At 42.9% G+C, this 16449-nt stretch overlaps 1 protein-coding gene across 1 annotated transcript in view; it reads left to right on the top strand.

The window, feature by feature from the left end:
• The window catches only part of LOC121836174 (chymotrypsinogen A-like), a 40077-nt gene extending 25212 nt beyond the window's left edge, over window positions 1–14865 (top strand). Inside the window, exons 4-7 of the mRNA XM_042290995.1 lie at window positions 7420–7555; window positions 10845–10958; window positions 13034–13221; window positions 14644–14865. Coding sequence (XP_042146929.1) covers window positions 7420–7555; window positions 10845–10958; window positions 13034–13221; window positions 14644–14865 — 660 coding nt within the window. The remainder of the gene's footprint in view (window positions 1–7419; window positions 7556–10844; window positions 10959–13033; window positions 13222–14643) is intronic.
• The last annotated feature ends 1584 nt before the right edge of the window (window positions 14866–16449 follow it).

Here is a 16449-nt window from a genome sequence, read left to right as displayed (position 1 = left end):
CCAATGAGAGCCAGCAGCCTTCCGGTGTAATAAAAGGCTAGTATTAATATTTAATTGATTGTGTAAATATTAGGAAAACGTTTTCATGACGACTATAATATGATGAAATGTTTGACAAAAAAAAATTCAAACATATTTCATTCCGTGAGTCCAGAACTTGTTAGAATGAACTATCCATTTATCCATCCATCCACTAATCAACAATAACGATCAAACAATTATTCTGCCAAAAGGGGTTTGGAAAAGGGTTTGGCAACAATTCTCCAGGGTTGCCAAACTCAACATCAACAACTTATTTACTGGCGAGAAATCGTATCGTCCGGAACGAATGGTGTTTAGCGCACCACTGCTTATTGCCGAACATAAATATTTTTTCTTTTGTTTTCAGAGCTTGCAAAGTGAGAGACAATCTGAAGTACAGCTGAAAGTAATATCATGCGTGTACATGCAGAAATGTATTGACTTCACGCGGAAAAATCTGCGAAGTACAATGTGTAATGAATGTTTAAATGTTTTCTGTGAAACCTTGTTTCCTACTTCACACTTCTCAACTGCTCAAAGAGTGCTTGGTAGCTGTCAAATTGATGTCACTATGAAGTATGTACGTGTTTTGTTTTTGTTTTATCCTCTACTTCTAGCATCATCTCGCGGATTTTGAATCAAAAAAGTAAAACATAATGAATAAAATGATCCTTCTTTAATAAACTACGTACGGTTCTTTCATCCCTAGGGCTATAAATGAATTCCGGAAAACATTCAAAATATTGAAGTTTTATCCTCCTCCAGAATTGCCCAATTAAAACTTTTATTATTCTGAATGTCGCCGATTTTTTCATGCACAGGGCTAATATTAAATTAAATTTTTATGTATCGCAATATCCTAATCTGAAAGTATGTAACATTGTTCTCATTATATTTAGAATTATATCAAATCACTTGTACCTTTCTCTTTTTTAGACTGACATTGACGTCGGGCGTCGGAGTACAAGGGACGTCGGCGTACGTGGGGCGTCGGCGTACCAGGGGGGACGGGCAGGTGACGCCTTAGGCAACAGCGGGAGTCTTCGCTTGCAGGCCCAGTGGGCTCATTGATAGTTTCGTTGACTTATTCTTCTGTAATAAGTTCACGAATCCGTTAGACGTCCAAATTCTGGGCTGGTTGACCTTTGGTGTGGCTGCTTGCTCAGGACTCGGTAGTCTGCACGGACGGTCTTCTTGAGCCCGGGACTTGGCTTCCGCAGCGAGACCTGGGAGAGGCGTCCTTCATCGGTTTCGGTACCCCGCACGCACCTCCACCAGTAATGTCATGAGGTAATGCGAAGGATTAATAATTATTATGTTCCTCGCGTCTTATTTTGTTTAGAGCGCAGCTCTTAGGCGCCCGTTTCCGGCTTGAGCGGCGTCGCCGTCGGCGTCGGCGTCGGCGTCGCCGTTGCCGTCGGCGTAACCACGCGGTGCATTATGGGAAATGTACCATAATGCACCGCGCGAGCCCGCCCCCCCCCCCCCCGGGTCACGTGACCTGGGCGGGATCACATCGTCATCAGTGACGGATGCCGACAACGTCACCATAACGCGACGTTATCGGATGCCGTTATCGGCATCCGATAACGTGACGGATGCCGATAACGGCAATGCGGATGCCGATAACGTCACCAGTGACGTCACTGATGATGTCATCAGTGACGATGACGATGGCAATGCGGATGCCGATAACGTCACCAGTGACGTCACTGATGACGTCATCAGTCACTTTTAGAGCGGAGCTCTTAGGGGCCCGTTGCCGGCTTGAGCGGCGTCGGCGTCGCCGTCGGCGTCGGCGTAACCGCGAGGTCACGTGACCCCCCCCGAGGTCACGTGACCCACCCAGGTCACGTGACACCCCTAGGTCACGTGACCCCTGAAATCACGTGACCCCCTTGAGGTCACGTGACCCCCTTAGGTCACCTGACCCCTTGAGGTCACGTGACCCCCAGAAGTCACGTGACCGCCTTGAGGTCACGTGACCCCCTAAGGTCATGTGACCCTTCAGGTCACGTGACCCCCGAGGTCACGTGACCCCCAAAGGTCACGTGAGCCCCTGAGGTCACGTGACCCCATGAGGTCACGTGACCTCAGACGGTATTAACAGTCAATGTTAATTTTTTTTTTTTTGAGCCAACACTCAGACGGTATTAACAGTCAATGTCTGTTTCTTTCTGTCTCTGTCCCCCTCTTAATCCTTGTTTATTCGACGCTTTCCATTCAGTCACCCGTAGACTGGCTTTGAAACGCATAGTCTGAGGTAACTAGCCGCTGCAACGAAATTGAGTGATTACTGCATTTTAGCAGAATCATCTCCTCGTCCGCCTTGCTGCATATGCTCGCATTATTCTTGGTTCACTGAATTCCGTTGAAGCGGCGGTTGCAATCGGTGCGTGTTTACAAATATTCCCATTTACACAGGCAAGACATTAGACAATGCCACGCGCGTAGTTGACCGAGAACGTGCGTGGCCGAATGGTTATCGCGGTTAACGGTCGCGTGTAAGATCTGGGTTTCATTCCAGGTAGCGGAAAGTTCTTTTATTTATTCTTTCTACTTTTCACTATCGCATGTTTGAGAACTTTCTCGTCTCATCGCGTTACGAATGTTCTACGCGCCGAACGTTCTAGGCCGAATGTTCAAGAAACCCACGCCGATAAATAAGGTGCTCCTCGTGGCGAGTCGGGGTCAGTCATGCCCAACGTTCGATCCTGCTGTTCGGCCGACTTCGACGCCCGCGACGCTTTGTTGTTATCATCTCCTCTCTTTTTGTTTTGGTCACAAGTTCGCCCCATCAAACGTTTATTTATTCCTGTTAATTTATTGGTCTTTTTGACACCACCCGTGACGATCTGGTGGAGGTGCTGGGTAGCAAACGTCCCAATTCCGGATGTTGGCCTTGGGTGCGGCGACTTAATCGGGTCTTGGTAGTGCCTTCGTTGGGTCATCGTGGGCTTGTTGTCGGACTTGCCCTGTGGGCCCTCGGAGGGGTACGCCACAGGGGCATCCGGTGCCCCGCACCTTCACCACAATAATACGGGAGGTGACTAAAAAAACAATAAATAAACAGGAATTAATAAACTTTTAATGGGGTGAACTTGGGGCGAACAATTGCGATCAAACGTTTTTCTCGTCATTGAAAGTGTTTTGCAAAGACATTATAGTTCCATACTTCACTTAATAAAGTTAAAGCAAGAGTGCAGGCGAGCTGTTTAAAAACTGACATTTTAAAACAGGAGAGTCGGAAGAACCTTGCCCCGTCCTCTTTTCCTACTCTGGTTAAAAATGTGAATACTTCACTTACTTTCTATTCAGTTTATGTACTAAGGTTTCGGCTAATCCTTGTAGTCACAGCGTACACACAGCATCTCGTTTATGTTCTGACGCTACGATTCCAAGTAAGTAGTTCGTGCTCCTTATTATAGTTAACCATGGAGAGTCAAACACTTTCATCTAAAAACCCCTCTGATAGCACTCTGTTTTATATCCCGGACCTCACTTAAATGTACCGCTCGGCTATTTTCTTTCTATAAAGCATTCCCTCCTACTAACTCCACGTAATCATTACCTATAAAACGTTTCGAATCCGTTTCGTTCAGAGAATTGTGGACTTGCTACAACAACGCCAGACTCTGTGATAAGTGAACGCATTTTGAACGGCACTAACGCGACTCCCGGAGCATGGCCATGGATGGTTGAAATTAGAGGTGGATTCGGACACCGCTGCGGTGGAGCCCTGATAACCTCCCGACATGTGTTGACAAGTGCTCACTGTCTGACGTAAGCAATTTTAGATGTACTATTCTGTAAGGTTCTCGATGAATAAATCCCAAAGCAGTCTAAAATAGTTTCTTTATATCAACAATAATCAACAGTTATACGAAACTCAAGAAAAACCAACTGCAAGTGACACTTCCCTTGAAAGTACTGCCGTATTTTCAGGACCGTGGTGTGCACACGGCTCATAGTTCGCACCTCGTACCTAGAAGACGATGTCAGTTGCCTGTATAAAGTATAAACAGCATGTAAGCGATTTGTTGAGCGACGAGGCAAGCGACGGCGACCCGCTTCGCTGCCACTCGGTCAGTCGAGCGAGGAGGCATACCGCAAGGAAGCAACGGCAGCATGTGACTAACGATGTGAGCGACTTTTCTAGCAATCCGGAAGCCGAGCGACGCGGCAAAAGACAGTAATAAATCTTCGTCGCTCGTCGCTGACTCCCGACGCTATCGCCGTCGCTAGTCTCGTCGATGGCTAAATGGCTTACGTGCGATTCACACCTAAAAGTCAGTTGTGAGTTAAAGTCAGTTGTGAGTTAAACGTAAGTTATGATTTAAAGATCAGTTGTGAGTTAAACTTCAGTTGTGAGTACAGCGCTTGTCCTCTGCGTCTTTTGCTTGTCCTTGTCCTTAGCGCTTTAGTGTATATTGCCTAGTATACGAAAAAAAACAGCTCTCCTAAAAGCACGCCTAAAAAAAATGCCAGCATTATTAGTTAAAAAAAAAAAAACAGCTTGTATCAACGCGTCATCGGAGCGCATCTTTGCACCCGCGGTGCTGCTCTCCAGTGGCTGAGACGAGCAACACATGTGCGCCATAGATACTGACGTCACGTGAAACGCGTAAACATTTGGCGGAGTACAATGTAGTCTTTTCCAAACTTTTGTACTGATCAGCTTTCTTTAGTGAATAAATTCAATCAGGAGGACGCACTAGGTCTCAGGTGGTGTTTATATGACGTTCCTTTAAAGTCGAGAGTCAGCACAGAAATAGTAATGCTATGTATAATCAATTTACAGCCACATATTCAAGAAATTCCTTAGCGTTATGCTCGGGAGCTATTCCAGAAAGCAAGCAGAGAAAGAAGGACTCAAGGAAGAAATTGAAACCATCTGCATACACCCTCAATTTGTAAAGGGCGTTTTCGAGGCAAGTGACCGCATGAACGCTCACAGAAAAATTGTTACCTTAATAAGATGACAATAAAATTTAATACCAATCAAACTTAATTAAACTAACTGAGCTACTCAATTACTAATTGTTATAGAAAAACAAAATTTTAAAAATAACTATCGATATGACCTGCTCCTGCAGCATATACTATATATTTGTGTAAACCTCACTTTATTTCTCGTCAACGCTACATACATTATGCACTTTCGGGAAAGTCGATGCGCTGATTGCATATATTATTATGAAATGCTTTTGTGACGTTACCGCTAAAAGGAAGACTAAAAATGCCAGTTATCTAACAGCTCAAAAAATGTTCAAAAGGCTAGAACAGAAAAATCGAAACCTCTGTGGACATTCGAATCCTTTATCTCGAGAAGCAATGTTTAAGCGAGTTCGGTGGGTCAGATAATAAAACCTCTCATATCTGTGCTGCAACGGGCGACGTTGCCAGTTTTATGAGCGACCTGCATTAACCAGGTGGCACTGTAAGTCTTTATTCGAAGTAGCACCTCCCGCCGAAATGTTCACGCTCTTCGGGTGGTAGGGAATTAACCGCCCCACGGCGAAACCGGTATCATGAAGCTTTTCGCGTGCCTGGATTTGAGAGCGCTTGAAACTGATGACTCGGTATTACGTGACTTGTATTATGAGTTAAGTTTAACAGTCCAATTAATGTGCAAGGAGTTAGAGAAAGCGTCGTTCGACTGCAAGCCATTCCGCCTTTCCGCCCGCTATCTTGCTCTTGACGCGAAAACGCCGACGTGCAGCCAACCCGCACAAGAAGTGGCCGCCATTAAACTGCAAACGCTGTGCATGCTTCAAGTTGCTCCCTCTCTCAAATCTAGGTTTTCTGTAAGATCTTCTGGAAGCATAGAGAGGAATTTTCGTTGGTTTTACGGCAGCTTTAGGGCTATGTTTTGAGATTCGTATGCCCTATTGACGCAGTTACTAAATTCAGGTAACGCTGCGCAGATTCGATAGGCTGGTTTCCGAACTTGCGTTTGACTGCAGCTAAGTGTGTTAAACAACATTGTGCGTCCAATTGTGCTCGCTTATGACGAAAGAACACGCTGACCAGTTTAACAGCACTTTAACCGTTTTTTCATTAACTGACCAGTGACGTCAACAAACCGGGAACCCTGGATCGCTTAAAATGTTCCCATATTCCCTTTACTTGTACATCTTTTTTTCAACTTGAGCTTAACATACGTTTAATAATGTTGTGAAGGACAATTTCTTGTATATAGAGCATACAATTAATATCGCAAATATTGCGAAACCTTCACACTAGTTAAATGCAGTTTCAGTGCTATCTCATAAATGGCGCCTGAGTTCCAGGCACCGTGTTGTCTTGTCACAAGAGAGCGCAAGTCTGCACAACGCCCATGGTTCCAGAAAAACGCAAGGGTGTGAACCGGTTTTGCGTAAACCACCATGCCTTTACCACCAAAGTTTTACTTTGTTCGTTACCCTTTGAGAATATCGCGCCTTCCAATGAAAGCCAGCAGCCTTCCGGTGTAATAAAAAGCTAATATTACTATAAATTCCTTGTGTAAATATTATAAAAACATTTTCATGAGGACTATAATATGATAAAATGCTTGACAAAAAACAATTCAAACTTATTTAATTATGTGAGTTGAGAACTTGTTAGAATAGCCTAACCATTAATCCATCCATCCTCTAATCAACAATAACGATCAAACAACTATTCTGTCAAAAGGGGTTTGGAAATGGGCTTGGAAAAAATTCTCCAGGGTTGCCAAACTCAAAATCAACAACTTATTTACTGGCGAGAATTCGTGTCGTCCGGAAAGAATGGTGCTTAGCGCACCACGGCTTGTTGCCGAACGTAAATAATTTATTTTGTTTTCGGAGCTTGCAAAGTGAGTGGCAATCTGGAGCACAGCTGAAATTAGTATCACGAGTGTACACATAAATGCATTGCCTTCATGTGGAAAAATCTGCTAAGTACAATGTGCAATGATTGTTTCAATATTTTCTGTAAAACTTTGTTTCCTACTTCACACTTCTCTATTGCTCAAATAGTGCTTGGTAGCTGTCTAATTGACGACACTAAAAAGTACGTACGTGTTTTGTTCTGGCTTTATCCTCTACTTCTGCATCCTCTCGTGGAATTTGAATCAATAGAGCAAAAAATAGTTAGTATAAATTATGCCTCTTTAATAAACCGCATATGGTTCTTTCATCCCTAGGGCTATAAACGAATTCTGGAAAACATTCAAAATATTGAAGTTTTATCCTCCTCCAGAATTGCCCAATTAAAACTTTTATTATTCTGAATGTCGCCGATTTTTTCATGCACAGGGCTAATATTAAATTAAATTTTTATGTATCGCAATATCCTAATCTGAAAGTATGTAACATTGTTCTCATTATATTTAGAATTATATCAAATCACTTGTACCTTTCTCTTTTTTAGACTGACATTGCCATCATAACACTGAAAAGACATGTGAATTGTTCAGAGACACTTAAAACAGTTTGTCTGCCCGACATCAATGACAATCCAGATAGTGAGGTTCCCATGTATGTTGCTGGATGGGGACACACTGAACGTAAGAGCGACTAGTAAAGTTGTCATTCAAAACACCTAAGGCTAATATTATAAAAGAATACGACCATTTTAGAGGTTTCTGTCTATCCACATCGTGTCAAGCTGCTTGCGTGTACCGTAACGTTCCGAAAGAACGCCCACTCAAAATGAAGAATTAAATGGTGAAAACATGGAGTGGGCTATCTTTAACGGTGGCACAGCAAAACTTCATAAAGAATTAATGTTAAAATACCCTGGCACTGGCTACAAACCACGTGACGCGGGAACTGATACCGCAGATCACGGACACGGCAAATTCGCGTTTCACGATGCGATAAACACGCGGGAATTTACTACGAACACCTGTGCCACGGGAAAGGATACCGCAGGTTGCGGACGCAGCAGGTGCAATTTTATGGTGCAATAAACGCGCGGTAACCTTCTACAAATTCGCCTGCCACATTTGTCAGACCTGCCGGTACAGCGAATTCTGCGTTTGGTGCTATTCCTCTCGGATATTGTTCCCACTCGGGGGCGTGAGTTCTCTTGGAACTTTACGGCAATTTTAGTTAAAGGAAAGGAATCATAAAGAGTTGATGCCACCGTTGGTATTTCCCGGCGTTGGCGTTTTCTTCTTGAAAAACCAAAACCTTTCTTTTTGGGACCTCTCTAGTTTTTAATCCCTATTATTGAACTCCCAAATGATGTATTTTTCAATCTTCCGGCTGTACACTGATGACTTTATGGTTTACCGAAATATTGACATTTATTCAGAATACACCATTACACAATGTGACCTTAATCGAATTCTCAGCTGGAGTAATAGCAGGAAAATGGCAGTGGGCGTTTGGACGTGCTACCATGTGCAGTTTACGAGATAACACTTTCCATTCCTTTGCGCTTAATCTATAAATATTTAACTTGTAGCGTTAGGTGAAGAAATCTAGTTCTTCGGCGTACATTCCACTGAAAATATTTCTGGGGGAACGTACCTAGGATTTACAAAGTACTCAAAAAACATCCACGACTTTTTTTTTTAACATCCTGCTACTACGAAAGCATGAGTACATTTCAATTAGGCCAGGGTATTTCTGTCAAAAGTGCCTTTGGTTAATACTGATGTATAATATATACTCAAACAAAACTAAAATAGAAAAGAGTAAGTTTTGTACTAAACTCCATCTTAACCTGCGATGAATTGGTGCCCGAAGGCCAAGGCACGACCTCAGCAAAGCGCGCATCCGGATTTCAAAAGAGTGCGCGAGAGAACTTTCGATACGCATAGTACAAAAAGCACTAATTTTTCGCAAATGGCTCTCTGTTTTGAAAGGACGCTATTTTATATTCGTGAAGGAAAGGTACACGGTATTCAGTCTCATAAACATTGATGCCATATTTCGTAAACACGTCAACAGTTTGGAGAAGCTTGAGGGCGCAAGTCGTTTAGCCAATCCAATGCAATCTTTGCGAACGCACATGGACCCGTATCGCCCGTACACACGTACTCCGAACATACGCTTCCTTGTCGAACACTCGATCCGATTCATCTTCATTTCTTAATGACCACTGGTTCTTATCGCGGGTTCTCTTCATCACATCGCATTCAGATGATATTTAGTCCCTTCAGTAGTCTTCAGTAGTAGCAAGCGTACGCAGTCAGCAAACAAATCACGTGGCTTTATCGGGTTCCTTATTGGACCCAGCGGCCTGTACCACTGGGCTTTAGTCCATCGTACGATGACACGGAGTATAGTCATACATCAATTCGCAAATGTCCGATCAAGATAGCGAAGTTAAAATGTAAACGTTGTACGGTAATTTATGTTTCATATAATCCTTCTATCCAACAATAGTCCAAGAATGAAATCGGATACACAGTAGCATAGCGTGAATGATTTGGAATAATTTGTTAGCTTTCCGGTGATAATCCCTTTGGGCGCTGCGGTATATTCCTGTAAAAACATATTAGATTACACCTAACTACCAGTTAGAGTTCGTTCATTACACGAAATCACAACAGTGCTTTTTATTTGTGGTACAACAGCATATTAAACTTTTCAGGTATTACTAAAAGCGCTTTTCCAGTACACTGTTACGCTTCCACCAAGAGCCTATCAAATTATAATTTCATAGCATACATAAAATCTGCATTTTTGCCATCTTTTTGATTTGAAGGGACTTTTTAAAACATTAGAAATTCAATGTGCGGTGGAGCAGCACCTATACTAATTTTCCTACGGTTTTAAAATCAGCGGTCATCGTAAAAAAAATCCACAATTTAATACTTGCTCCTAAGAAAATGTTTGAAATGTTACATAAACCTCTGGCACTTTCTTTTCCTTTTTTGTTTCTTGCAATATGCTTTTTTTAAACGTGTTTCCATTGTCATCACGTAAGCTTACTTGGTGCTCTGTATGAGCCGGACGGTTCGGAACGGAAAAGTTCCGTAAGGAACTATCTCATGAAAGCACTTTGGTAGGAATTATACCAGATACCAGATATTTATAGAATAACTATGAACGCGTCCGAGTCAGCTACAGTGATTATAGCGTCAAAAACGAAATCAAAGGTTCTGGCAGCAAATCAAAGTTGAGGCCGCTAAATTCCTGTCAAAGAAATTTATGGTTCACTTATTCATATAAGCCGATAAATAAAAACACTGTATTTCTTCAGAAAGCCCAAGGCAGTTGTTTTGGGATAATGCTTTTGGCATACGCGTAAATCGAGTAGAATTCATCCCCGTTTATAAAAATTTTTAAAAAAGCAAACGAAACGTAATTTAGGTGTTCTTTGCTAACTGGTAAAATCGGCATGGCGTTATTAAGCGCCGTAGTGATGCGAACGCATTAAATTCGATACAAAACTGAGCTCTCGCTTGCTGGTATCACTAACTTTTCTTCGTGTAACTCAATACTAGCCAAATCCTCGATGCAAGACCCAAATCTAAAAAAACCGTTCTAAAAAGTGTCCATATTGGTTTACAAAACGTCTAAATACATTGTGGTTATAATGTGTATTCTGAAGTCCTCACCGTGTGTATCAAACCTGCAGAGGGCAATTGTGATGCATGGTGCCAAACAACAATAAAATCGCCTTCGCTCCGCATACGACCACGGCACACTGATTTTCCAATGCTTTAATAAATTCTATTAGCAATATAGTTTATTATAATACATGCATATTACTCGGGGCTACACTCGCAACAATTTGTTGTAATCATTTATCCATGTTGATGCGCTCTTAAATGCTAGCACCTACAGAATCTAGCTACAATAATATATATATCTTTTTTTTTCTACTCCTTTTTGCAGCGATGATGTGGAATAACCAGTCTTTGTCTGAAAATATGGACGAGTCACATGCCAAAGAAGATTTGTTGATAGCAACCTTCGGCTCCGAGAAAAAATCCCAAGAAGTAACTGAAGGTGGGGTATACCGATGCACTCAGATGTTCTTAAACGTCGCTAACTGGTCAAAATAAGATTTTCTTTACAATGCGAAATGATTGAAAACGATGCCCGGACATCATCCTCAAACTTCGAAACTTGGGAACTCAGCTTTTGTGAAGTAAAAAAGCAATTCCCCAAAGCCGAATTTAAGCTTCCGACGCGATCCGCGCTAGTGCAGTGACGTCAGAGATTGAATTGTCCTGCAACTCAAGTTTCTTTCACGCCTCCAAACCATCCCGTCCCGAAGTCTCCAAACCATCCCGTCCCGAAGAGAGTCTGATCGCGTTCCGCGATCAGACTCTCTTCTTCGCGCCCGCCGCCTGCTGCTGTGAGCAGACGGCGCTTCACTTTCGAGTTTGAAGTTATTTTAGGCCCCTTTCAGCGATCTCAATTTCTTTGAAACGGTGCGAGGTCGAAGAGGACGCGCAGTGGACTTTGTCAGCGACGTGAGGGGCCACGTCGCGCCGGTTCTGCGTGAAAGGCTGCCCCGGCGGAGTTACCACCGAAACTACGGTAAAACAGATACCGAACGCAGTTGTCGTGGCCGCTTGACGATTTACTTTTCGAACTCTGAGAGGTAATCGGGCATTTAAAGAAGAGAACTTCGGCCCATTCCCCGACTCACCGATCATCCTCATTGCCACATATGCCGTGCGCCGCCAGCACCGCCATGCTTACTGAGGGATGATACAAAGCCGGCAGGCGACGCTACTTCAGACTCTGATTTTCGGTATTTCCAAAACAAGGGCCGTAGTGCGTTCACAATTGCGTTAAAAACATGTTCTACGATTGTCCCTATTAAATATTTAAGAAATGTCACTTACAAATCTTCTAAATTTCATATTGTTCGCGCCACAAATGAAACGATACGAGGAGGGCGCCGAAAAGAAGGCGCGCTCGCTTGTAGAAAATGTTTTTTTTTTTTTTGCTTTGTGGTATTTTTCGTGCTTTTAGGACTACAATTTGTATCGTTTTCAACAACAAAAAATACGACGTTTGGGGTGTCAGCGCCCTTTTAGGAATGTTGCTGCAGTATTGGCTTGCTATAAACGCGTCTAAGAGCTTATGTTAACGTATCCATTTGGTTAATGCTTCTGGGGCAGAAACTCTCCAAATATCTAGTACAAAAATAACTTTATCTTCACTAGGTATTTCCCTCACCTTATACTGACATCCTAGTGCCATTGAGAGCGTGATTCCGTGATACCCTTCATGCTAAAAAATAACTGTAGATATAGGTATGCAGTACCTCTAGACATATAATACTTATAGTATAGCTCACTAGAACAAACTTAATTTGAAAACTCAGAATCAGGGTTCTCATGGCGAAACTCTGTTTGAACGCGTTGCTAAAGGTGTTCCAGCATTCCAACTCTCATGATCTCATCATTTAATTTCCGGGGGTTTAAATCCAGCTACCCTACTTTTAGCGACGTTCAAGACCTATATTCGTATTCATAACTAACAAGATTCCTTTTGATAATAATGTAATTAGTACAAAGGTGCAAGCGAGCTGGACAAAAATAACGCTAATAATCCCTTCGGATTATTAGCGTTAGGAAAAACATAAATCCCCAAACACAGCTTGGTGACCCTTGCGCTACTTCAAAAAATCCTTCTGGTCCTGGTATCGAACCAGGGACGTCTCTATTTCCAGTAGAGCGCTCTAACAACCATGACCAGGCGGATTTTCCAGTCGCGTGCAGGTCACTGAGCTCTGTCTAAAATTTGTGCTTCTCCTTTGTACTACTTGCTTTCCTTCTCCAGGGATTTAATATCTTTAAGACGTTTGTTTGCTTAACGTTTGTCATACGACAAACGTTAAGCAATTTTGCCTGGAGAGAAAATACAGATATACTAAAGTCAATCTCGCAGTCAAAACCGTTCTTGCGTTCTTTAATTTTTCTTAAAATTCAAATCGTGAAGACCAATCTCGTAAGATAGAGCTCATTTAGAGAAATTTTCACGGTTTCCAAACTCAGTTAGAATTACGAAAAAAATGTTTCATGGTCAGCTTAATCCCTCGGCCTTCATCTGATTTTATATTTCAGACACAACCGAGTATTATGACTACTATGGTGCGGCACCAGTGCCCCAATTCAAAAATACAAATCCTGATATACTCCAAGAAGCCCGGGTTCAGTTAATCCCAAATGAGGAATGCGATAAGCTGTATAACTACTCGTCACCTCATGCAAATATCGTTTGCGCTATGCACGACTTTGGATCTGTATGCATGGTGAGTATAACCATTTCTTAGTATGATATGCACCATTAAGTTAAGATAAGGCAAGTCTGAAAAACTAAATATACCGATCGTCTTTTCGACGACATTTAAAAACATCTACAGTCAATACAAATATCTTACGTACTGTTCGCATGCGCTCAATGGCCCTAAAAACATCTGGCAGCCCAAAGAAGACGGGGTGCAGCCAGTCCCGGTAATATTAATACTGTAAAAACTCAGAATGCACCATTTTCTAGCGTCATCAATCAAGAACGCTGTCGATTGTGCTCACTGACAGAATGAAAATGATAGGGAGTGTCTTCACAACGCTCATTTGCCAGCAAACTCTCAGCGCCTTCAACTGTGCTTTGGCAGCGCACGCGACCTTGAGGTGCACGAGAGGTCAAAGCGTTGTTTAATGTCGGAAGCTCGCGCTGGGGGCGGAACAACTGAAGCTCCTCCCCGCAGCTATCCTGCACCTTGATCCCTACAACAACTACTTTCCTCGATATATTTCTTTTTTGGACCGGAAGTCATGTGACTTGTCTGTTTTTTGGTTCTTGGTTTTTCTCTGATTTCTTTCGTCAGGATAGACTGCCTCCATGACTATTATTTAGGCATACGAACAAACTCTGAATATTAAGCATTCTTCCTATACTTCGTTCACCCCTAAGCTGGCAGTGTGGTGAAAGCTACGGGCTTGCCGGGTCAATCAATCGCCTCCCTCTCATCATCTGACTCCGCTCTCGTGGCGCTAGTATGGGCGGGAGCGCTATCGTGTGGAGAAAAATAGACGTATAACTGGTCAAGCAAGCACGTCGATTCCACTACACTGCCCGTTCAGAAAACACCTTCATATAGAAACAAGCCCTGACAAAGAGGAGTCAAGGTGCACTCAAGCTTCTTTACGACCCCCAGCGTAGCTCTTTCATGCAGTGGTATTTGTGGTGAGCACGAAATTTTGATTGGTAATTTTAGAACTGATTGTTAGAACTTCTAAAGATTCAAGAGTATCGGACAGAAAAGTGTTATTCAATCAAGATAGACAGCAATAAGCAGACCCGTCAGCCTTTTGGTGTTTATACTGGTGTGCCTATACTGCTTTCAGTAATATTAGAAATTGTAAATTAAACCCATGCCACCACTCAAATATTCGTTAATGTGGTTAACGTAAATTTTGAGTTACAACTCGAATTAAAAGTGTGTCGCCGCGCAGACACGGTGTATTCCAAGTACCTTTCAATGAGAGTGCATTGATTAGTAAATACAAGCCACAGGTGTTTTCGACACAAAAATGCAGGGCGTCAAACTTGCGAAATGGCTGCCCCACACTGCGCTATCTCTTAAGCGTGAAAGAACGTAAATTAGCTTCTGCGTGGATTTCCGTTATTTAGCCCTTCAATTTATTCTGTTCCCCTTTCATTTCTTAAACAGGGCGACAGTGGAGGCCCGTTGGTGTTCAAGGCACAGGATGGCCGCTGGACCTTGATGGGACTAATAACCGCTACTGAATGGCCATGCAACGTCACCCATCTCCCAATGTACTTTGTTAGAACTAAGCCCTTCGTGGACAACTTCATCTTTCCGTGCGTTCAAGATCCTAGTAAATGTACATGTAAGGCAGCAAACAATACAGAATCCTTCACCTATATTTAATATGTTTTAGAAAAATCTAAAAACCTTTCAGATCTCTATATTATTACAACAAATACTGAAATCATATGTCTAAGCTTCGAACCAAATCCCTTGTATTGCATGGATGTTTAGAGTGTTGCAGAAAATAAAATATCCTTCTTTGTATCTAGTTACCCAGCGTCTCCGCGTGAAGTCTACATATTTTGCACAGACTCAATTACCAAACTGATTAGAATAGCAACAGCAGAAATATGTTTCTTCTGCATGAGGCTCAAAGCAGCAAAGCTAGCCAAGTTCAGACACACCTCAACCCTGAATGTAATGATGGTCGACCACGACGACGACGGAGTGGTATTGAGTACTGATTTGGCTGGCCTAAGGCGGGCTGCTTTCTTGCTCTTCCTGACTTCCCGCGACATAGTAGACCTGTGGCTCCTGCTTAACCCCTGGCCGTCCCGAAACCTGGCCGGGACGGTGCAAGGCGGCTGTTCGGCGGACAGCAACCTTTTTGTAATATTAATGTTTTATTTTCTGGTAGTGTCCAAAAACAGCCATGAAAGTTTTCTTATCGGAACACTGAAAGAAAAAAATAGAATCCAAAGCATTGACCGAATACATTAGAACACTGAACAGCTTCACCCTTAAAGAGTATAAGCATTACTGAAAAAAATGAAAGCCGGTTACAAGCCTCTGTAACGCCGAATTGGAGCGCAGCTCTTGAGGAGGAGTAGGGAAGGGTACTGAGGGGAGAGCATACCCCACCTCCCTCCTCCTCCCTCGTGATTCTGCCTGCTACTCCTGAACGAAAGGGCTCCGGTTCGAAGCCGGCCGAGGGACAATAGAAGTATTTTAAAATCATAGTGTAATACGCCAAAACAACTGGGACAAAAAACAAAGGGAGCACTAGACAGGACGCGGCGTAACTTTCAACTGAATTGTTTATTTGAATGACAGAATTAAAAAAAATACATAAAATATAAAAGCAGGCACACTTGGCAGAACACCAAAGATATGGTCTAAAAACACCCCCCCCCCCCCCCCCTCAAATGCCAGCGTCATTGGTTCTTCAAATAGTAGAATTCTTTATCAGTCAAGGACAAAGAAGGAGCGCTTATACAAGTATTGTCGTGGTGGGACCTAATCAGGAAGGCCTCGTGAATTTCTCTTGCTGTTTTTGTTTTGTAATTGCCCATGACACAGGTGTCACCAAAGATGGGGCTGCACTTTTCAGAGTTGGGCCGCAATCACAACGGTCACAGTGGACGGCTAAGTGGCCAGACGGGGACTGCCTAATCGCCAACGCATGCTTTCTGACCCTATCATTAATGTACCTCCCAGTCTGGCCAACGTACATCTTACCACGTGACAAGGGGATTTTGTACGCGACACTGGTTGCGCACTCGCGGAACTTAGTGACATGCCGTTATTTGCACGACTCTTGTGGCACATCCAATTCCTCTCCTAATCTGCTTATCCTTTTACACAGTGAAGATAGTTTATTCGATGCTGAAAAAAGGATTGGTATGTCAAAGGGATGGGCCACATTCTTCAGATTGTGGGACATCTTCTGAATGTAAGGCAAGGCAACAGGCCTTTCTACCCTCT

This window comes from Ixodes scapularis, unplaced genomic scaffold (assembly GCF_016920785.2).
Source record: "Ixodes scapularis isolate PalLabHiFi unplaced genomic scaffold, ASM1692078v2 PGA_scaffold1__304_contigs__length_218370807, whole genome shotgun sequence".
NCBI classification, from domain to species: Eukaryota; Metazoa; Arthropoda; class Arachnida; order Ixodida; family Ixodidae; genus Ixodes; species Ixodes scapularis.
This window is presented reverse-complemented; position numbering and strand designations above follow the sequence as displayed.